This window comes from Quercus lobata, chromosome 2, assembly GCF_001633185.2.
Source record: "Quercus lobata isolate SW786 chromosome 2, ValleyOak3.0 Primary Assembly, whole genome shotgun sequence".
Taxonomy (NCBI): Eukaryota; Viridiplantae; Streptophyta; class Magnoliopsida; order Fagales; family Fagaceae; genus Quercus; species Quercus lobata.
The window spans coordinates 100833671-100857993 of record NC_044905.1 but is presented as its reverse complement, the minus strand read 5'-3'; the positions used below and the strand labels follow the sequence as shown (position 1 = coordinate 100857993).

General features: G+C 33.3%; 3 protein-coding genes across 3 annotated transcripts; all 3 read right to left on the bottom strand.

Annotated features, from left to right (window-relative positions):
* Nucleotides 1-787: 787 nt before the first annotated feature.
* LOC115974050 (galactinol synthase 2-like) lies at nucleotides 788-2256 on the bottom strand. The gene is made up of 4 exons (XM_031094275.1): nucleotides 1951-2256; nucleotides 1414-1734; nucleotides 1176-1310; nucleotides 788-1073 (listed from the first exon to the last, which is right to left on the bottom strand). The coding sequence occupies exons 1-4, from the start codon at nucleotides 2254-2256 to the stop codon at nucleotides 915-917; spliced, it is 921 nt and encodes a 306-aa protein (XP_030950135.1). The 3' UTR covers nucleotides 788-914.
* Nucleotides 2257-4105: 1849 nt separating this feature from the next.
* Nucleotides 4106-4783, bottom strand: LOC115977570 (phenazine biosynthesis-like domain-containing protein 1). Its single transcript, XM_031099492.1, has 2 exons — nucleotides 4704-4783; nucleotides 4106-4576 (listed from the first exon to the last, which is right to left on the bottom strand). Exons 1-2 carry the CDS (start codon nucleotides 4731-4733, stop codon nucleotides 4295-4297), a joined length of 312 nt encoding a protein of 103 aa, XP_030955352.1. The 5' UTR covers nucleotides 4734-4783; the 3' UTR covers nucleotides 4106-4294.
* A 9185-nt stretch (nucleotides 4784-13968) lies between these two features.
* Nucleotides 13969-17539, bottom strand: LOC115977566 (uncharacterized isomerase BH0283-like). The gene is made up of 6 exons (XM_031099489.1): nucleotides 17379-17539; nucleotides 17097-17297; nucleotides 15909-16220; nucleotides 14841-15002; nucleotides 14258-14341; nucleotides 13969-14170 (listed from the first exon to the last, which is right to left on the bottom strand). The coding sequence occupies exons 1-6, from the start codon at nucleotides 17406-17408 to the stop codon at nucleotides 14063-14065; spliced, it is 897 nt and encodes a 298-aa protein (XP_030955349.1). The 5' UTR covers nucleotides 17409-17539; the 3' UTR covers nucleotides 13969-14062.
* Nucleotides 17540-24323: the final 6784 nt, after the last annotated feature.

Sequence of the window (24323 nt, the reverse complement as noted above, 5' to 3'; positions counted from 1 at the left end):
GGAACAAAAAAACAATTCTTTGAGCTAATGAGTGCCAAGCCCCTTGTAGGATACCTTTGGGTGTTTTCAACAAAGAGGTTAGGGGTTTAAATTTCCCTTATCGAATTATTAAAAAATAAATGGATGAGTTAAAATAACAAATCATGGGAAAGTGATTCTTTCATAAACAAATAAAGAAAAATCATGGGAAAGTATTTTGTAGTGAGATTACTTTCCAACATTAAAGGAGCTATTTAAGGAGAGAAATATGTAAATACAATGACGTAATGAATAACACGTTGATTGTAAAATATATAATGTTATTGCTTTCCTTACTTGATCAACTACTTTAGATTGAGTTTTGTAGGTGGTCTTGATAAGTTAGGAAAGCAGAAAATTACGACCTTAGATAGAGCCTTGATTGTAAAGTACGTAAGCCTCATAATCTAGTGTAAGTCAGTAGTCTGAACAAGGTAGGAAAGCCAGAAAATTACGCACACTCTTGATGATTAATGAATGATGACACCATGCCATTCATTAATGGTTTTTAATGGTTCTAAAACGTATAGTTTCTTAAGGAATTAATTAAATTACTGATTTTGTTACATAACCTTCCCTTCAAAAAAGAAATATTAATCACGTTGCAAGGGTTAAGATTTAAAAAGATCTTCATTATGATAGCAAAGGATTAACCATAAAATTATTACTAATTTCATAAAATTGAAAAAGACTGTCACATTAAGCATATCGTAAATAATAACGATAATTCGGGGAACAATGGCTAATAAAAACGCATTGATATCCCACACTAATTATTTTGGCTATATCTTAGATAGCAATCTACCCTACTTGTCTCTCAAAAAATAAGGACAAGTGGTAGCACTTAACAATACTAAAACTAATTGCAACATAGAAAAAAATAATTCTAAAGCTAATCAAGCAGCCGATGGAGCATTCTTGTCATGATCAGCAATGATATTCTTATAATCCAAAGACTCATCCTCATAAATATCCCACCATTTTTTCACTAGATTCTTGATATCTTCCCTCTGCATGTTTTCTTCTTTCCCAGTGTACCTCCAAGGCTTTGAACCCTGCTTTATCATAAACACAAGGAGACAAATTAATTATTAGTAAATATAATACTTATTAAGTATAAGATGCTATAATTGAAATCAACCAAAAGATTAACATACCGCTGCACAATAGTGGGCAACTTTTATTTCATCAAAGTTGAAATTTTCAGGGTGGCGCCACAGCATGGCTAAAACAAGGTTGTATATGGGAGGGATGGGCTTATAAATGTCCTTAAAGTACATGTTAAGGAAGTCCTACAAAAGATAACCCAGAATTTAGTATATTTTTTAGTTAAACAAATTGAAAATATGGTCATGATAGTATATTATATATAACCAAAAATTAAATTAAAATTACCTGCTCAGCAAATAAAGTAGGAGGGGTGACTTTGACAGTCTCCAAAATATCCTGGTAAGTTGAAAGTTTTGGCTCATAGACAAACATGCCTGCATTGAAGTAAAGTGGGGGAGGTGAGCCCAACTCAGCTGGCCACTGGACCCTCTCTGGGCACTGTTGGCAATAGCCAATGTTGTGTTGAGTAGAATTGATCCATACATTCTCACAAAAGCAATCCATCACAGCATAAAAGTATCCATCAGGCAAGTCAAATAGGTGATCAATGTTGCCAAAAACTTGTATGTCACCATCCAAGTAGATCAACTTGTCATACTCCTCAAACTACATGCCAAATGCCAATAATCAAATCACTTATTAATTATAGCATACAATTGATAGAAAAAAGAAGATATAATATACTTGGTAGATCGAGTGCTTTGAAAGAAAATATATAAAAACTTGGTAGTGTATTTCATGTTTTAAATGTGGACATCAATAAAAAAAAATGTATATATCGCACATGAAATCATGAACATATATTGTGTAGCAAAGATTTACCTCCCAAATACGAAGTTTTGAGTAGTTGATGACATAGTATGCCATAGCAAACTTAGCAGTGTGGTTCTCTGGAGGGCTTAAAGGCACAATCTCACGTAAAATACATCCCTGAGATTCAAGGATGCAACGGTGCTCCTCAGGCACATCAGGCAACATGGCCACCACAAGAGGATAGGCAGACTTGGCCTTTCTTAGGCCCTTAGCCAAACCAACCATACCTTTCACATAGTCTCCAGCACCAGCCAAAAACGTTACATAGGCTCTCTTAGGGAAATTCACACTCTTGGTTGTTGCTTCTAGTGCCATTCTTGGGGTTGAAAGGAAGAGAAAGAAGCAAGATTTTTAATGGAAGGGAAAGAACAAAAATCACGAAGGTCTAGCAAGATGGTTTTTGAAGAATAGGGTTGTGGCTGTATATATAGGCAGTATGTGGTGGTGAAAAATGGTAATGTTTAATATTAGGGGAAATGAATTATTCTTATGTATCTTTTTTGCCAAAAATCATGGTACTGATTTGGTTCAAAATATATACTTTATGGAAAATGTTAGAACTATATATAAAATATTTTACAAAAATTAATTTTCATAAATTGCCAACGTGGTGAATAGTTATTGATAAGTGAAAAAGTAATATTAATGGTGAGTTTAAATGAGAATTAATAAAAAATCAGCAATATTAACAATTTTATAGAAATGTTGTAAAATAGTTTGTAGTTGTCAGTTGTAACATTGCTCATATTTTATATATGTGTGTTTATTTTTTCCCTCACATTGTTGAAACTTGAAACTTGAAATAAAGGGTGGGTGAGAATGATCATGAAAGGTGCTTAATTATTTGACGTGATAAACGGTTCTGGTTGGATATAAGCCTTAATCAAGTGGGTCTAAATCAATCAATAAAGCAAAAACGAATATTAAAAAAGGAAAAAAAAAAAAAAAAAAAAAAAGAAGAATAATTGAACGTATAAATTCGTGCACAAGATATCATGCAATTAACTAGACCATATTTTTCTCAAAAAAAAAAAAAAAAAAAAAATTAGACCATAATTCTTTTATTTAGCAAAAAAAAAAAAAAAAAAAAAAACCCTAATTCCATTGACTTCCATTTTTTTTTTGCCCTTGGAGTACAAATAAGTTGAATATGGAAATTATAACATTTTTCATTGTTAGGGATTTTTTTTTTCAACATGTTATAAGGGATATTTTGTTGTGATTGTCATTTGTTTCCCTCTCTTACCTTTAAATCTCAAAATTTATTAGTGAGTAATCAATTCCAAAATTTCTGAGATTTGCTATGCAAGCATTTAGCATATATTCCAAATTTAACGATTAAGAAATCACTTTTAATGCAATCATCTAATTTTTTTTTATAAAAGGTAGTTTTTTTTGATAAGTTTTTATAAAAGGTAGTTGCGATAAAAAACCGGGGTAAACTTATTGCATATTCTTTTTCCACTTTATCTTAATCTATAGAATATTCTCCTATCATGTATTCTTTTTACATCTCTTGGGCAATACGTTTCCCAGTTGGTTAATTCTATCATAAACGTCTGAATTAGCTAAAAGATTAGGACACACCAATTAGAACCCAAAGTACAGCACTAATCGTGTCATATCACCATAAACTGAAGCAAAACACATCCATGCAATTACATTATAATATGATCAAAGATGTTCATTTTTATAAGTAAACAAACAATCATAAATACAACAAGGTCTATCTAATCCTATAATTGAATCTAACTTCTTTTTTTATGGGAATTGAATCTAACTTTGATAATGCACTTAAAAGTTAAATCACATTCTAGAAAAATCATACTCCTTGTCACAAAATTTAAAGGACAAAAAAAAGTATAATAAGCCATTTATCATCATTTAATCCTTATTCTAGCATTCTACCTCACTTGTGTGATCTAGACACCCTCTAAGAAGTGAGGCCAAACACATAGAGTTGTCCAATACAATCTTCTTCTAACACTTTCTCTCATATGTGGCTCATACTCCACCTTAATACATAGGGCCCACCCCTTGAAATTCTAAAGACCACAGAGTAATAATAAATATACAATTAATTTTTTACATAAATCTTAAAGGCTGATGTGTCAGTAATCATAAAAAAATAATGGATATATTTATTTATCATATCTTTGAAGTGGCAACAATCTCATTCATCTGCACGTCAATATCATTACCATTTTCCAATTGCAAAACAGGATCAACTACTACATGATCTAAAAGCTAATAGGAAGCACCCAATTTAAAAATTTTAAATATTATTCTAATGATCTAAAATTAAAATATAATAAGATAAACTAAGAACACCCACAAAGGCAAATATTAAAACTCAAAAGGTAGCACTTTGAAACATTTTTAAAATTTTGGTTTTTCTAAGAGTGGAAGTGAAATTAATAAGTGAGACCTCAGCAACAGGAGTGAACCATCTGAGACGGAACCTAGGATTGGACGAGTCAAGAGAGTCGGACCCAGATAGCTGAGTCAAGTAACAAGTCTCGGCGATGTTGAACTCAGCTGCCACAGCTTGTAACCATTTCTCATCTCTCTGTTCCTCTAATAAACACACCGCTGCTGGGTTTCCCTTGAAAGCTGAGTCAATGAACGCGTCCACCTGTACCCAAAACCCAACTCATCAGAATCCCATATATACATATATACATATACATATACATATATACACATATATATATATATATATATATATCACATACATAATAGAGAGAGATAGAAAGAGGTACCACATAGTACTTCACAGGTAGCTTTGCCATGTTGCCGTGAGAGAGTTTAGAAGCAGCGAGAATGTAGTTTGTTGTCAAAACATTTTTGTAGATGTATATGTAGCATTGGTCAAAGCACATCAGCTGGTTGGTGAAGAGGTATATTCTCTGAATAATGCTGGTGACACGTAAAAAGTGGTATAATTTGTGTCACAATTCGTCTATGTAGCAAGTTGTGCGTGGTAAAATGCTGATGGTAGGTTTATATGAGATCACCTTTTTACTACTCACAACTCGTAATGTAGACGAATTATGACTTAAATTGTGATATAAGTTGTCACTTTATGTGACACTAGCATAATTCATATTCCTCATACCTTACACGTGTGAAGTTAACATACATCGGACATAGTGTATTTTATGATATCAGGTATTATAGGGTTTACATGGCTATTGGTGGATCTCATGCCTTGGGTCACAACATGGGCTTGGGTGGATGTGGTTATGTATCAAGGAGACTCCTGTTTTACCTTTTGGGCCTTATCTAGATATAGTGCTTTTAGTTAAAGTGGTGCTGTCAGTGTCAAATGATTCTACACCACTGTTATTTGTTTATAGTGAATGATTGCTCCTTAAAAAAATAATGCATGTGATCATGGATTTCTATTTTATAAATGTCTAGTGCTAGCACCTGGTGAATTCAACACATCTCTCTCTGCGGTCATATGTTAACACTATTCTTCAAATGAACTGCATTGTGACCAGTCACCAGAGTATCACCGCAATGAAGTTATGTTTAAGAGCGTAAAACAGTCTGCTTTTATGAAGTGCTACTGCTCATTGCTTAGTAAAGCTTTTGTTTTGCAGGGATGCAGATGCCTATGATGTACAGGTGGTGGATCAAAGTAACTGCTGGAGAGTACCAGCGCAAGTGTTTAGTTGTGGAGGGACACCAGCTGGCAGAGATGTTGCAAATGGGTTGGTTTTTCCCCGTGCAGCAAAATCATGTTTTGACGGGAAAAGTTTCTGCAGGTTGCAGTTATGCCATTTGCAACTAAATGGCAGCCAGATGCCTGGCTGTTCAAAGAACATTAATCAAGGCTATAGAGCTTGGTTTTTGCAGACTTGTTTCATTCAATACTTAAGGAGTTTTGTCAAAGTTTGAAGTTAAATGAGAGTATTTCAAGATAAGGTTTTAGATTAGGCAGAGAGGCAGAGTATTGGGGCAGAGTACACGTTGTGTTGATAAAGTTTGCCCAAAATCGTTAAACGACAATTGCCTCAGCTACAAAGCATACGACCTGTAGCTTTCTGTAATAGTGTAATCAGTTTACATGTAGCTTTCTATTGTAGTGTAGTTAGTTTATTTGTGTTGACACGTGTAAGGTGATGATCAGTTGTCGGTTGTAATGATCAGATGGTGGGAAGTTGATCCATGAAATTTGGAATTGGTTAGGGGGTGGTTAGATTATTCTCTTTGTTCTTTAGGCTATATAATCTTTCTGTAACTGTTTCTTTGATGTATTGATTCAGAAATTTCACAGAGCTTTGATTCGTCATTCTTTCTTTCTCTCTCTCTCTATCTCTCTCTAGCTTCACTGTGTTTATTACACTCTGTTTTCTTACATTGTATCAGAGCATTTTTGCTTCCATTAATGGCGAATCAAGATCAAGCTCCTTCTTCCACTGCTTCTCAATCTAATGCTCATCGTGAGCTTTCTCCAATGGAGGATTCGAGAAGCCCTTTTTTTTTTTGCACCATGGAGAGTCACTAGGTGCGATTCTCGTTACTCAGCTCTTGATTGAGGACAATTACCCCAATTGGGCTAGGGCTATGCTTATGACACTAGATGCGAAGAGCAAGTTGTGTTTTGTTGATGGCTCTATCACGATTTCTATGGCTGTCACACCCCTGGAGAAAATTGCTTGGTCGAAGAACAACTCCATGATTTCCTCATGGATTTTGAATTTTGTTTCACCTTATATCACTGCAAGTGTGATCTACAGAAGCATTGCAATGGAGGTTTGGAATTCTCTCAAAAACCGTTTTTCTCAAGCTAATGGTCCACGAATTTCACAGCTTCAGAAGATGATCTCAACAATTATGCAAGGAGATGCAACCGTGACTACCTACTTCACTAATCTTCAAGCATCATGGGATCAGTTACTCAATCTCAGGCCTTCACCATCTTGTTCATGTGGTTGATGCATTTGTGGAGTGAATGATAAAATCACACTCTTCAATCATCAAGATGCATTGATGCAATTCCTCAATGGCTTGAATGAAGCTTTCTCACAAGTTAGAACTCAGATTCTGATGATGGAGCCAAGTCCTTCAATTGACAAAGCCTTCTCTTTGGTGATACAAGAAGAGAGGCAGAGGGCTTTAAGTTTCAATGGAGGTGATGTGTCAGTTGATTCAATAGCTCTGGCATTCAAGACTCAAGGTTTCAATCAAGGAGGAAAGAACAAAGAGAAAGGCAAACCTGTCTGCAGTCATTGTGGAAAACTTGGCCATTTCATGGAAAAATGCTACAAACTAGTAGGATTTCCACCAGGATACAAGCAAAAAGGCAAAATTTCTGTGGCAAATCAAGTGATTTTTGATGGTGAAAATGGTCAATCCGAGGCTACTTCAAGCTCCTTTCCATTCACAGATGAGCAATGCTAGCAATTACTGTCAATGTTGAGCTCTCATGCTTCTTCCTCTACCAGTCAAGATGTTGTTCATGCAGCCAATTCTACTCTCTCAGGTATTTCTTGTGCCTCTTTCTAGGATTCTGTTTGCATTAATTTGAAGAATTCAATTTTTTCTAAAAATCCTTCAAATAAAATATCTCATAATGCTAAAACTTAGGTTCTAGACACAGGAGCCACTGATCACATCATTCATTCTACATCCCTTTTCACCAGCATAACTAGTTCCTTGTCATCCTTTGTACATTTGCCTAATGGTGAAAGGGTTCTTGTCACACATATAGGCACAGTCCAACTTACCCTAACATTGATTCTTGAAAATGTGATTTGTGTCCCAGCTTTTTCATTTAATCTAATATCAGTGAGCAAATTAACCAAATCATTATCATGCTGTTTGGTTTTTCTTTCAAACTACTATTTTATACAGGACCTTACTTGTTAAAGAGTAATTGGATTGGGTAAGCTTCACAACAATCTTTATCTGCTGCAAACCTCAGAAAATTGCAAGACTGCTTCAGAAGCAACTACTGTCCTAGAGTCAGTTTTCAAATCTTTTGTTCATTCTATCTCTAATGATTCTACTGTCAATAAGTCATACTTATGGCATCTTAGATTAGGACATGTGTCTGATGACAAACTTCCTTATTATGTATCAGATGTATCTTCTTTTCATTCCAATAAAGAATGTGTTGTTTGTCCAATTGCCAAATTTAAAAGATTACCCTTTCCTAATTCTAATTATATATCTAAGCATGCTTTTGATTTAATACATTGTGATGTATGGGGACCTTTTGCTAAAGCAACTCATGATGGTTTTAGATACTTTCTTACAATTGTGGATGATACTACAAGATCCACTTGGGTTTATCTAATAAAATCCAAAACAGAAACTAGGCCTTTGTTAATCTCTTTTTATAACATGATCTTTACTCAGTTTCAATCTCATATTAAAGTAATTAGGACTGGCAATGCTCAAGAATTTTTTTTCAAAGATTTTTATGCTCAACATGGGATTATACATCAACACTCCTATGTTGCTACTCCACAACAAAATTCAGTTGTGGAGAGAAAGCATCAACACATTTTAAACATTGCTGGAACATTGAAATTTCAGTCAAATATACCACTTTGCTATTGGGGGGATTGTGTTTTGACAGCTGTTCACATTATTAAAGGCTGCCTAGTACTGTTTTGAATCATAAAACTCCATTTGAGAAACTTTATTGCAAAACTCCTTCTATAATCACTTAAAAGTGTTTGGATGTTTATGTTTTGCATCTACCTTAGCTCACAATAGATCAAAATTTGCTCTTAGATCTATTCCTTGTGTCTTTCTTGGATACCCTTTTGGTGTCAAGGGTTACAAATTGTTGAATTTGATAACCAAACAACTTTTCATTTCAAGGGATGTATCTTTTCATGAACATATTTTTCCTTTCATCTCTTCTATCACTTCACCACAAGCTTTTATATCTTTTCCTCATATCTGTCCTAATGTGGCAACTCCAGTTGATGCCATATTTCTTGATCCTATCCTTCCATCTTCACACACTTCTCCTTCCCCTTGTAATCCTACTCAAGTTTCACATCAAGCAGTAGATCCTATCAATACTGTCATCTCTAATTCTATTGTACCTAAATCTGTCATATTAGATTCTAGTCATTCCACTTCTGCAAAATCTGTTACTACTCCTTTAGTTGTTCAAAATCCTATAAATGATCCACCTGCATCTATCCCTTCCTTAAGAAGATCTTCTAGACCTTCTAAGGCTCCTACATACTTAAAGGATTACAAATGCAGCACCATTACTTCAAATGAGCTTACACAGTCCACTCATCTCAGCAGCAACAAGTCAGGTTCTATTCACTCATCAGGTACTAAATATCCTCTCTCTAATTACATTGATTCTTCCCAACTCTCTCCCCCCTATGCCCATTTTTGCTCCCTTATTACCTCAATCCCTGAACCAAGATTCTATCATGAGGCTATTAAGGATCCTAAGTGGAAAGATGCCATGAATGCTGAGATTGTAGCTTTGGTTTCTAACAATACTTGGACACTTACTCCTTTACCTTCCAACGAAAGGGCAATTGGATGCAAGTGGGTCTATGGGGTTAAATACAAGGCAGATGGATTTGTGGAGAGATATAAAGTAAGATTAGTTGCAAAAGGATTTACTCAGCAAGAGGGATTAGATTTTACTGACACTTTTTCACCTATTGCCAAGTTAACTACCATTAAAACTCTTCTTGTTATCTCTGCTGTGAAAGGGTGGCACTTGGTACAGTTAGATGTCAACAATGCATTCTTAAATATGGATTTACATTAGGAGGTGTATATACAACTCCCTCAAGGCTTTCACAGCAAAAGGGGGAATGTTGTTTGTTCGGTTCTAAAGTTTAGGATTTTATGTATTTAGAACTCTAATTTGTATTGTTGGCAAACCATGATCAAAACAATGTGTTTAGAAGTGTTTAAGTCCTACTCAAAGTTGTGCGTCTATGTAAAGTTGGAATCGAGTTAAAGCAGGAAAGGATTGTGCCTTTCGGCTTGGCTCGATCAATCGAAAGATAGGCTCGATCGATTGAAGCTCGGGCAGAATGTTTTTCTGTATATTCGTCCAACTCAGCCCTAAGTGTTTTAAAACGTTTTTAGGATTTCTTATTTGTCCTAGGTATAAAAGGCAAACCCTAACCACATTTTAGTGTTGCTCATATTTGCGGTTTGTGTAAATCTCTTGTGAGATCTAGAGGAGCTTTCCTTTACACAAACTTAGGGTTTTCAAGGAGAAGATTTATCTATGCCTTGATAATCAATTCAGTTGCTGCCATTGAAGCTCAAAGAAAACACAAGCAGGTGTGCTTATATCTGGTGGTGAATCCAAGAAAGAAGGAGTCCATGGATTCGGAGTTTGCACGTGGTCGTGTCAGTAAGTTCTACTGGTTGGTAGCAATAAGAAGTCGAGCGTGGGGGCTTGTAAGTCTTATTGTATGAACTTCGATTCTTTCAAGATAGTAGATTCAAGTTTACCTTGAGGATAGTTAGGTCAAATCCTCCTCAGGTTTTTACCGGTTTGGTTTCCTAGGTGATCATATCTTATGTTATTTATTTTCCACTACTTTGCATGATTTGATCTTTTATATTGTGGTAACCTAGACTTGTTTAATTGGACTAAGTAACAACTTGGCTAATTACCTAGGTTTAATCAATAGTTTAATGGGGTCTAAAAACCATCATTGTTTGCAAGTTAAATAAGTCTTTATATGGACTCAAACAGGCCTCAAGGCAATGGAATGCTAAATTTTTTTTTGTTGTCAAACAGCTTGGTTTTCAGTAATCCAAGGCTGATTACTCACTGTTTACAAGGAGGCTTGGTGGTTCTTTCATAGCATTGGTGGTCTATATTGATGACATTCTCATAGCCATCAATAATGTTCAAGAGGTTGAAGCACTCAAAGTCTCCTTAGATCAACACTTCAAGCTTAAAGACCTTGGAGGTTTGAAGTACTTTCTTGGTCTTGAAATAGCCAAATTAGCCAAAGGGATAAGCTTATGCCAAAGAAAATATGCTTTGGAGATTCTATAGGATTTTGGTATGTTAGCTTGAAAGCCTAGTAAAGTACCAATGGAGCAGAATTTAAAGTTGAGCAAGCTACATTGTACTTTGTTACTTGATCCTGGAGTCTACAGAAGGTTAGTTGGTAGATTGATATAGCTAATCATCACCAGACCAGACATAGCCTACCCGTTTCACAAGTTGAGTCAATTCATGTCCAAACCAAGGAAGCCTCACTTAGATGCAGCTTACAAGATTTTGCAGTACATAAAGGGGTGTCCAGGTCAAGGAATTTTCTTGTCTGCATCTTCAGATTTTCATTTGAAGGTTATACAGATGCTGATTGGGCATCTTGTATAAACACCAAAAGATCAACCACAGGCTATTGCATATTTTTAGGTGATTCCTTAATCTCTTAGAAGTCTAAGAAATAATCTATAGTGTCTAGATCTTCTGCTGAGGCAGAATACAGAGCTATGGCTATCACTGTGTGTGAGCTGACTTGGCTGTTATCATTGTTAAAGGATTTGGAGATTTGGCATCCTTAACCTGCTCTTCTATTTTGTGACAATCGAGCAGCCATTTATATTGGAGAAAACCTTGTGTTTCATGAGAGAACCAAACACATAGAGGTTGATTGTCATGTTGTTAGGGATAAGGTACAAGACAATGTGGTTAGGCTGTTTTTCACTCCCACACACACTCAGCTGGCAGATTTGCTCACTAAGGCCCTTAACAGTTCATAGTTGAGACATTTGTTAAGTAAAATGAATGTTATGAACATTCATGTTTCAGCTTCTCTTCCTCAGGGGGAATGTACAATCTTAGATGGTGATAGATCAGTTGCAAAGAAAACAGATGCAGATGCAAGCAACAGATTGGATTCTCATCTTGAGGGGGAATGTCAAAGTTTGAAGGTAAATGAGAGTATTTCAAGATAAGGTTTCAGATTAGGCAGAGAGGCAGAGTATTGGGGCAAAGTACATGTTGCGTTGATGAAGTTTGCCAAAGTCATTAAACGACAATTGCCTCAGCTACAAAGCATACGACCTGTAGCTTTCTGTAATAGTGTAATCAGTTTACATGTAGCTCTCTATTGTAGTGAAGTTAGTTTATTTGTGTTGACATGTGTAAGGTGATGATCAATTGTAGGTTGTAATGATCAGATGGTGGGAAGTTGATCCGTGAAATTTAGAATTGGTTAGGGAGTGGTTAGATTATTCTCTTTGTTCTTTAGGCTATATAATCTTTCTGTAACTATTTCTTTGATGTATTGATTCAGAAATTTCACAGAGCTTTGATTCTTCATTCTTTCTCTCTCTCTCTCTTTCTCTCTCTCTAGCTTCACTGTGTTTGTTACACTCTGTTTTCTTACAAGTTTTTGTTCATTGTTTTGGTATGTGTTTAAGTATGCTTAGTTAGTTCATTGGAGTATGCATAATTAGAAAGAAAGGAATTTATGCAATATGCAAATCTTGAAGAACAGCTAGCTTTGTAGTTTGGTATTTTACTAAAATATAAAGATGTGAGGTTGATATAAATTGTTTGGTGATAAAGAATAATATTTCTGCTGAAAAAATGCCGGCTTATGATTCCGGCAACAATGATTTGGCCCATTGGATAGTGCTTTTGCCATCTATAGTCATTGCAATTAGTATAGCTCCGTCGATACTGATGCATTGGCCTTTTATGTAACCGAAGGGCTTCATACTAAAAGCAACCTAGAATTACTCTTATCCATAAACGTGTGCTTAAAGTACCACATTAAAGTGTCAAGATGATGTCAAAAACTTGCTTTATAATCTGCACACTGATAAAACCAAGAAAGCATGCAATTGAGTGAAGAAATGCAGCTGCGTAATTCTATTTGGTTGTGAAGTTATTGAAAGAAGAAAGAGTTTAAGTTCAAGCAAAGATGGTTTCACAAATCTGAAGTTAACAAAGAAGGATGGTAGAAGGTAAAAGACAGATAGTGGGGAAAGAGATTGGCTTTCAGCTTGGGAAGCTTTGGTCAATCCCTCTTAGAGGATTCTGGCATAGGGTTCAAGCAGAAATGGAAGAAAATTTGCTCTGATCTGCATTCTGAAATTGTTGTTTAGGTTTTTTTTTTGGTTGGTTGAGGGTTAGATAGGAATTAACAAGAAATGGTAGACAACGTCCTTGTCGTCATGAACCACAACGTATTATTGTGGTGGTATCAACAAAAAGGAGCAACAGTGCAAGACACATAAAAGCTAATAAATATTGTGGCCTCATAATATAAGTTTACATTACTTTTGATAGTAACGTGTAAACTAAAAATTACTCAAACAAATAATTACAGAAGATAAACAAGAAAGTGAACAATTCATTGCCTGACTTAGAACTTGTATCAATCATATATAAGAACTTAACCTTGGACCTGATTGAGGAGAGCTTTATTCTCAATTACAATGTGAATTATTTTTCTTTGTTACTTTAGGCTCTTCGGCCTTAGATTTGAACTTAGCTTAAAATTACACCAAAATTGTCTTCCCTCTCTCTACATATTTACCTTTTATTGTTTGGGCTTAGTTTGAAGGACAAGACACTACTTTTCTTAGTGGGCTTGGGCCATCAATTTTCAAGTTCTTATCGATAGCATTGATAACTTATACTTGAAAGTATAAGACGATATTTCTTTTTAACTGATTTCTATGCTGAAAAATTACATTAAATAAACAAACAAATCCGAAGCTATGATCTTTAAAAGCCTTCCTTTATATTATTCACTTATATATATATTTTTTAATCCTAGACTTCTTTGGATCATTAATTTTTTCCCCTTTATCTCAAGGTGTTACATAAAATAAAATTTTTTAAGACTAAAATGAAAATTATACAATCTAAGTTTGGATCAATTGTGATTTTAGTCCCTCTAATAACTCTGCCAAAAAAAGTTTGTTCAACTGTTTTTACCTATAGTCCCAAATATACTCAAGGCCAAAGATTGCCTTATAACTATTTTTGCTTTTTTTTTAAAAAAAAAATGATGATAATAAACTGCTTTTACCTTAAATCAACTATGGATTGAAAATTTCAATTCCAGTCATCGGGGAATTATTTCATTGCAAAATACATGCAAAATGGAGTTTTAACTCCAAATGTCTAAACTGATAAAGACCCTTCCATGATAGTAACAGCTTTTCCTCGCAGTAGCACTCTTTGGTTTTGTTCATCGAGATGAATGTTTACTACTCCACTTCTAGCTGAAGCCTGAACAGAATCAACAATGTCAATTAATATGATGAAGACAGAAACTACAATGATGAGTTTGCATGCACTAAAGATAAGCAAGAATACCGCATATGCAACAAGATCACACTTCCCTAGCCTTTTGCTCGAGTACAATGCTAAGGAACAATTTGCACTCCCACAAACATGATCCTGAAAAGAAGCGAAATAGGTAAGAGGAAATTGCACTAGTTTCATTTCAATTCTAGACAATAACAAGAAGGGGAGGTTCTTTTTTCTCATTTTATTTCTGCATTCTAGTATCATCCACGGTACAAAGTCATTATAAAAAAATTAGATACAAGAATTACTCAGCTATTCAACATATGAAGAAGCATCCTTTAACATGACGAAATTTGTTTGAGTAAAGGGTATTACTTAAGTCTGATAACATCTCTCATTTGTTTGTTTTTTGCAATCAAATAATATTGATCAATTCATTATGCAGGCTCTAATAAGTGCATTAAACTGTGTCAACCTTAAAAGTCCCTCATGACTTGTTGAATCATGTATCTAGAGATATTCAATGTTCATTCTAACATAATCAAAAACATGTTATTAATGCAATAAAAAGACCAAACAGAGATTGATAATATATCAAGTTCTTGAATAACATTACATTGTTTGAGACCAAATGCCAAACATATTTTACCTCATTGAGCCGAAGTTTTGGGCAAAAGAATCGATAGTAATAGTCAAATCCAGAATCTAGGGGAGCAGGCCCTGAAATAACTATCCCCCTTCCAGGACATTTACATATCAAATCAAACTGTGGCTGAAGTTCTGCGACAGTTTCTCCAGATGAGAGTATTACCTGCAAAACATGATAAGCTTTTCAATGAATGAAACAACCAAGTGCTAGTTCCAAAGTTATGGGATCGGTTATGAATCCTCAATAGACTAGTTAGGGTTTCGTGAATTAGATATATTATTGAAATAAATAGAAATTTTCAATACAACTGAAACTTGCAGCTGAAGGGCTGCTACCACAGGAGCAAAATAAGCTTACAAAATACAAATGCTTAAACACCAACTCCAAACATAAAAGGAGAAAAAACCAACTAGACAACACATTACAGACCTTCAGCCATTCACTTTAACTATCACTTAGACCATGGGGATACTAGAACACATAGAGAAATTCCCCATTTACTACATAAAGTTCTATTTAGAATGGAATTCAATATACTCCGCTCTAGCCTCAATTCTTGCTTTTACTTCTCTCTTAATGGATTGAATAATTCTTTATTCTGTCTCTAAACCCCACAATGAAGGATAGCATTTTGTTGCTAAATGTGATAGACAGCAGCTGCCAAGGCTAATTTACATATCTCTGCTCTTATAGTTTTCCCATTCCAATGCTTTTCCTACCACAAAATCTTAGGAGAAACATGATAGGCATTACTTTTAGGGGCTTAAAAATATTCTAAAACCAGACAAAAAGATGCTATTTTTTCCATTAAGATTCACTTAGACACAAAACATTTAATAGACATACTACAACCTATTATACATCTAACCCAACAATTATGGCTGCAAATGAGAACGAGCCATGATTCCAATAGGTCAACAAATCATACACAAGTTAGTTCATATCATTCATTTTAAGTATATTTTATCGAAAATTTTTCAATGCATATATAACTACTATAGTTATGAACTTTGAAAGGTAAGTATGAAAGAAAAATTAAATCAAAGAGAAAATGTTAGGACACGTTACAATGAGATCGTCTAAAGTTGCTGTTCTCTTTATATCAATCACAGAGGCACCATTCAGGGCTTTGGAAATGGGTGAAAACTCAGCAGGGTTGAAATCAATCATTGGGATGGTAGGAAAATCCAATTCAATAAGAAAACTCTCTTGTGACTCATGATTCTGAATATTCGAACCATCAATTGTTTGTATATCTGCAACCTTTCTAGCAGTTAATGTTCCCGATTTTGTGACAAACTCAATGACATCACAATTCAACAAACTAGAAGTGAAGAGTGTATGTGCAGCAGCTAATGTAGCATGACCACATATCTTAACCTGCAAAAGGCCAGGTATCAATTACTCATTTGATCAATAATTCATTGCTAAAAGACTTAAAAGTAAATAAATAATGGCAAGATGTTCAATTTTGAAAGAAAATAAGAAATCTTAAGTGCATTTAAAAGTAATTAATACTTGTATGAAATTTAAGTGATAAACAATCTTAACTCAAACTCATTGTTAGAAATGACAAGACATAGCTCTAAATGCAATGTTGGAATAAGAAAAAAATTAAGAAAGATTATAAAGAATCCAAACACATAGAATTGTCCAATACAATATTCTTCTAACACTTTCTCTCATATGTGGCTCATACTCCACCTTAATATGTAGGGCCCATCCCTTGAAATTCTTAAGACCAAAGAGTAATAATAAATATACAATTAATTTTTTATATAAATCTTACAGACTGATATGTCAGTAAATAAAAGGTAATAGATATATTTATTTACCATATCTTTGAAGTGGCAACAATCCCATTCATCTGCACGTCAATATCATTACCATTTTCCAATTGTAAAACATGATCAACTACTACATGATCTAAAAGCTAATAGAAAGCACCCAATTTTAAATTTTTAACTATTATTCTAATGATCTAAAATTAATATATAATAAGATGAATTAAGAACACCCACAAAGGCAAATATTAGGGTCTAGTTGTTTTACCATCTTAAACTCACATATTTACATTTTAAACAAAATTACACATATTTCCACACACTTTTTCACCTATATATATTTCAAAAAACTACAAACAACCTTTCTCAAACTACTCTACCAAACACCGCCTAAAATTCAAAAAGTAGCACTTTGAAACATTTTTAAAATTATGGTTTTTTTAAGAGTGGAAGTGAAATTAAGAAGTGAGACCTCAGCAGCAGGAGTGAACCATCTAAGACGGAACCTAGGATTGGACGAGTCAAGAGAGTTGGACCCAAATAGCCGAGTCAAGTAACAAGAGAAATTGAACTCAGTTGCCACATCTTGCAACCATTTCTCATCTCTCTCTTCCTCTAATAAACACACCGCTGTTGGGTTTCCCTTGAAAGCTGAGTCAGTGAACGCGTCCACCTGCACCCAAAACCCAACTCAGAATCCCATATATATATATATATATATATATACATAATAGAGAGAGATAGAGAGAGGTACCACATAGTACTTCACAGGTAGCTTTGCCATGTTGCCGTGAGAGAGTTTTAGAAGCAGCGAAAATGTGGGTTGCTGTCAAAACATTTTCGTAGATTTATATGTAGCATTGGTCAACGCAAGTTAGTTGGTTGGTGAAGAGGTACCCTTCCTCGTACCCCACACAGGCGGCTTGATGTATTTGTGCCTACCACACAGGCGGCTTGATGTATTTGGGCCTAACACGAAATTTGATTATTTTGTTTTAAGAGTCTGTTTGGATAGAACTTATTTTGCTGAAATTAAAACTGAAAATTGAAAATACTGTAGCAAAATAATTTTTAAATATGTGAATAATACCATGGGACCCATTTTTAATGAAAAAATTGATAAAAAATGAAATTTGTGGGTCCGTGAACAGTGCATAGATGCACTATTCACAGAAGACTGGTCAAAAGTTGCGGCCACTGTTCATGTACAGTACATGAACAATAGTCGCTTGTTGGGGGAAAAGGCGTGCAAAAAAAAAAAAGAAAAAAAAAGAAAGGGAAAACACAGAAAACTTAAACGCAGCAAACGCAACGTGGATCCAAACTGAGCCTAAATGTAAAATTATTACTAATTAACATGAATTACATAGAATTTTTCTTTTTTTTAGAAATTTTATAGACAGAAAAAACTTGACAAAATTTTTCATACTTATTGATGTGGCAGATTGTAGTGGTAAGTAAAAGAGTGGGGTTAGTGATAGATTTAAATGAAAACTAGTAAAAGTTTGCTAACTCACCTCTTATTATTATTATTATTTTTTTTTAGAAGTGCAACATTCACAATATTTTTTTACAACAAATTCTAGGTTTTAAGTTGTTTTTTGTTTTCTATATGAAAATATCACTATAATTATTTTTTTTGCCATTAATAACAAGTTGTAACAACCTACTACTTAGCATTAGTTGCAAAAGTGTTACAAAAAATATTGTAAACGTTGCATTTTTCTCTCTTTTTTATTTGTTTCTCATATGGGAAAAAAAATATTTTATTTATTGATTACAAATAACCCTATTGGTTAAAATTTAGGGGCCTTTTTTTACTTGAAGCCTTAGGCGATTGCATCTTTTGCTCACCCATTCAGCCGGCCCTGACCCCACACGTGTGGCTATCAAACATTGGAAAATAAGATAGCTGAGCTATTTGAAACATTTGGCTTCATAAAAACAAAGACAATTTTTAAACTTGTGAAACTTGAGCTCGTTAGAGAAATTAAAGCATATTTTCGATCCCTTATAATATTTCTTTTGCACTGCTCTGTCTCAAATGAGCAAGAATAAGCATGTAGTTAGAGTGAGATGGACCAAACTTGAAAAAGTTTGGTACAAACTAAACTTAAGAAAGGTCGGTAGAAACTAAACAGCTCTTCATTAGGTACTACCAACCTATCTAGTGGTTAGGGTGTTATCAACGACCATAGAGGCCTTTAGATTGCGGGTTTTACTTGATCTATAGGCGTGGCAATGCATAGTGAGTGTTACGATTCCAACAACGGTCCTGGATATTGTTGCAAGTGCTTCTATGCAGTGAACCTTCTGGTAATAGTGCAGTAAACTAATGCAGCAAAACAGAAATTGAAAGGGAATTAATGGAGAGAGTGAAGAAAAATGTTGACTGGTTCGAGGGATTCACCATCCAAGAACGTAGAGAGGGAAAAGAGAGGGAACACGGAGAAGAAAAGGAAACAAATTGTAGTCTTATTTCTGGTTGTTCTCTAAAAGTTCCATCACAAGTATTTATGCTAGGCTCACCTCCAGTTGTACAATTAACCCCACTACTAACTAACTAATACTCTATTGGTGGACACAAACCACTTGCATCCTCATGCTCTGCTATTTGTAATTTGCTACACCTGATTTAATACTCAAATTCCCTATAGTTGAGCTTCATTACATTTTATGACTATCAATAAAACCCATACCTCCTTTATGGTTGTCAAGGTACACTACCAAAAATATATATATATATATATATTTATTACTACGAAAAAAATCATTGCAATAATTTTAGAGTCATTGCAATAGTTTATGCAAGGTGTTGTAATAAAATTTAAGGTAATAGGTTAGTAATAAAAAAAAATTCGTTGCAATAAACTTTAAATATTTTAATGACAATTTTGATGTAATAATATATTTGTTGTTGCAATAAAAAATTTCTACTTCAAATATATTATAGCAGTAGGCTATTATTTCACCAATTTTATTGCAATAGATTACAAATAATTGACAAAAATAATTTGGGTTAAGTTATTGCAACGATATCTTCATTGTATTAGATAATTGTTTTTTTCATTACAATAGATTGTAAATTAATTTGTATTAGATTATTGTAATATTATTTTCGTTGTAAAATAATTGATATCAAATATCAATGAGTGTGAAACTCTAAACTCCTATAGCAGATGATGCCACAATTTTCCTGGGGGTTTTAATTGCTTTTGTCCCAAGGGTTATCAAGGCAATGGGATTAAAAATGGAATAGGTTGCATTCATATGAACAGTCAATCCAAGATTATCATTATTGCACTATGTAAGTATATATTGTTTTCGTATTGATTTCTCTATTGCTCAATCTCAACAAAAATTCTAATAAGATTCTGTAGAATCTTATGGTTGTATGGCTATAGAGTTATGGTTGATTCAAGGAAACCATAATCCTCCTTAGAATGAGAGATATAGAAGACTAAGAAGAGAGAAGTTAGAAGGAGAAAATTCTAACTAATTCTAATTCTAGTTATGCACTTGCTTAACAATACCTAGACATGTCACATTGTAATTACACTTAATCAGTTTAGTGCACATCCAGCTTAGCACAGTACATGCCACAACAGAATACTCACACATCACTGCACATCTCAACACACACTTGACCAAGGACACTAAAGTATTCTAATTTCTTCATTGATGACTGGGAGTACAAAAAAGTTATACTTGATCATATTTAATTTGTAAAACTTATAAAATTCAGTCATATTATTTTAGATTTCTTGATTTAAGCTACTAGCAAGAACAAACATAAATTTCTAGGTTAATTGACTTCTTCTCTACTAAGAAAGGAACGTTAAGGTTTTAACAATTGAGGTCAAATTCAAAATTGTGGTTCACCAGTTCTATTTTAGTTGTATGTTTAATATTGATTTAAGTAGACATGACCACATTTGAGAGCTGCTTGCAGATATATGCTTACGCGGCAATCATCAACTGAGTTGTAATTCTAATTATCTTTATATTATAAATATTATATGTGTTATTTATTAACATATCTAGTTCTCAATTGTGTCAAAGTATTTACTGTTACAAAAACAATGGTATTGACAAATATATGTTTGAGCTTTTGCAGGTGGTAGTGTTGGCCTTTTAGTATTGCTTATGGGAGGTTTTTGGATACATTGGGACTTGAAAAGAAGAAGGCTCATCAACTCAAAGAAAAATTCTTCCAACAAAGTAGTGGCTTAATGTTACAAGAGAAACTATCTAATTTCCAACAATCTATTTTACACTACAATTTATTAAAATATCAATTCTTCTTGATTTTCTTAATTGTTCTTCTTTCTTCACACACAACCAAGGAAGTTAAAACCATATTGGAAGCCATTTCGTTTTGATCAAGAAAATGAAATATTTGTACTGATTAATACCATACGAAAAAAATTGTTGCAATAATATTAGAGTCATTGAAATAGTTTATGCAAGGTATTGCAATAAAATTTGAGATAATGTGTTTGTGCTACAAAAAATTTTGTTGCAATAACTTTAAATATTTTAATGACTATTTTGATGTAATAATATATGTTGTTGCAATAAAAAATTTACTACTTCAAATATCTTGTAGTAATAGGCTATCATTTCACCAATTTTATTGCAATATATTGCAAATAATTGACAAAAATAATTTGGATCAAGTTATTGCAATGATATCTTCGTTGTAATAGATAATTGTTTCATATTTTCATTACAATAGACTATAAAATAATTTGTATTAGATTATTGTAATATTATATTCATTGCAAAATAATTGGTATCAAGTTATTATAACGATTTCTTTAATTTAAATTATTGCAAAAACAATTTCTTAATGCAACTTAATATTAAAGCCTCTATTGCAACTAAAAAGTATAAGTTATTGTAACTAATTATTATTACTGTAATAATTTCAGGGGGACCAACATAAGCCATTAAGGATGATGTTGTAGCCCTTAATCAAGAAGTCATGCAACTAGGTCAGTCCCTTTACAACCAACCAGGTGCTCCTGGTGCTGGGCCTGGACTTGCACCTGCACCTAGTAGTGAATTCGGGCCTTCAGAATCATTAGGCAAGGGGCCTGAAAAAGATGTTATAGATGCAGATTTCACCGACAGTAAGTCAGATAGCAAAAATTTGATATTTTTATTCCACCCTTTTCTTCCTTTCTAATGTGTATAAGAGCTGATTTTGCAGAATCAAATTTGGTTGTTGTTTGGTTAATAGTTCTAGCCATTTTTATTAGAAATAGAGTTGAAAACCACTATAATAGTTTCCATTGATATCAAAATCTCTGGGTGACTAAAGTCCCATGTATTTCATTTAAAACTACTATAAAATGCAATATGATGGATTTGAGAGGAAAGCTTATCTTGTCATTTTGCTTGCTTTGTTTTGTGTAATATATATACATATGATTTGTGGGTTAGATTAGGCATTTTTTTGTGGATGCATTTTGTTGGAACATATACTAGATAAAATGTGTCATTAATCGTTATATTTACAGGTAACATGCAGACTACATGTAGTCTATTCCAATTCTATGCAACAACCATATACAACATACAAAACTAGCACCAAATATTAGGTATAGAAGGAAGAAAAAAAATAATCATCTATACCATTATTGAAAGTCCCAGTAAGACTCCATTCGATGTGAGGTGTCTCATGTGAGAGAGGATATTTATAAGACGTAAGATAATTATTGCTTGAATACCTTGAAGAACTTCATGCCTAATTGAACTATAAGGCTTTTAGCCTAATTTAATTATTTAATATATGACAGTCCTCTATTTACAGGGGAAAAAATTAACATTTCTCCATATATTTTCAATGAAAATCTGGAGCAAATTACATTTTTCCATTATAAACTATTAATCTAAGTATCTGATTACAATTAACCCTCTATACTATTGAAACACACGTTTGTTTTGCTATTGAGTCTAACAAAATTGAGCATTAAAAGACCAATCTAACATTCTACCATTCTCTCAAAATGGACAATTGAGAGATAAACAAGTCTTTCAATAATAAATTTCATTAAAGTTAACAATTAAGAGTTATTGCAATAGTTTATGCAAGGTGTTGCAATAAAATTTAAGGTAATAGGTTTGTGCTATAAAAAATTTCGTTGCAATAAACTTTAAACATTTTAATGACAATTTTGATGTAATAATATATTTGTTGTTGTAATAAAAAAATTTACTACTTCAAATATATTGTAGCAATAGGCTATTATTTCACCAATTTTATTGCAATAGATTGTAAATAATTGACCAAAATAATTTGAGTCAAGTTATTGCAACGATATCTACATTATAATAGATAATTGTTTCATATTTATCATTACAATAGATTGTAAAATAATTTGTATTAGATTATTGTAATATTATATTCGTTGCAAAATAATTGGTATAAAGTTATTATAACAATTTCTTCAATTTAAATTATTGCAAAAAGAATTTCTTAATGCAACTTAGTATTAAATCCTTTATTGCAACTAAAAAGAATAAGTTACTGTAACTAATTATTATTAATGTAAACGAGGCTTTGGAACTGATTACATAAGAGTGCTTCTAGATAATAGAGTGGTAGCCATTAAGAAGTCCAAAATTTATGATAAGAAACAAGTTAAGCAATTTATAAATGAAGTATTTGTGCTTACTCAAATTATCCATAGGAATGTGGTTAAGTTATTGAGTATTGCCAACCTATCTAGTGGTTGAGGTGTTATCAAGGACCATAGAGGCCTTTGGATATTGGGTTTTACCCGATCTATAGGTGTGGTTTCTAGTGTCAATGAACTTTGGACTCTAAGAGATGGCCTTAACATGTGCATAAACCTTAATTTACAAGTGGTAGAAATATGAATTGATGTTAAAGTAGTCCTTGATTGGGATACCGATACTTATAACAACACCTTAAGCCATGTATATCTCTTATCTTGAATTACGGGAACATCTCATATACATACCTTGGATTTATGAAGCATTGTTTTCTTGAGGCTAGCCAACGAGTTGGCTAGAAAGTGACATTATCTTCAACAAGATTTAGTTGTTTTCAATAGTCCTCTTGTGAATGTTTATATTTTGCTTTATTATGACATGGTGGGTATATACTATGAGAGTCCATGTCCTAAATCCTTTTTTTTTTGGTTAATTCAATAGTTGGGGAAAGGAGATTTGAACTTTGTATGTTTCCATTAAAAACACATGAAAATACCAATTAAACTTTAAGGCTCTTAGCCTAATTTAATTATTTAATATATGACAGTCCTCTATTTATAGGGGAAAAAAAATTAACATTTCTCCATATATCTTCAATGAAAATTTTGATCAAATTACATTTTTCCATCATAAATTATTATGCTGAGTCTTTGATTACAATTAACCCTCTATACCATTAAAACACACATTTGTTTTACTATTGACTCTAACAGAATTTAACATTAAATGCCCAATCTACCATTCTACCACTCTCTCAAAATAGACAATTGAGAGATAAATATGTCTTTCAATAATTAATTTCATTAAAGTTAATAACAAAATAGATAGCAAGAGGTTAAGTGTAACATAGTTTTAAATTTGTGGAGTTGATTGTGAGTTTCAGTAGTTTAGAGGGTTAAGTGTAATAAGATGCAATAGTTCATAGTGGAAAAATGTAATTTGCTCAAAAAAATTT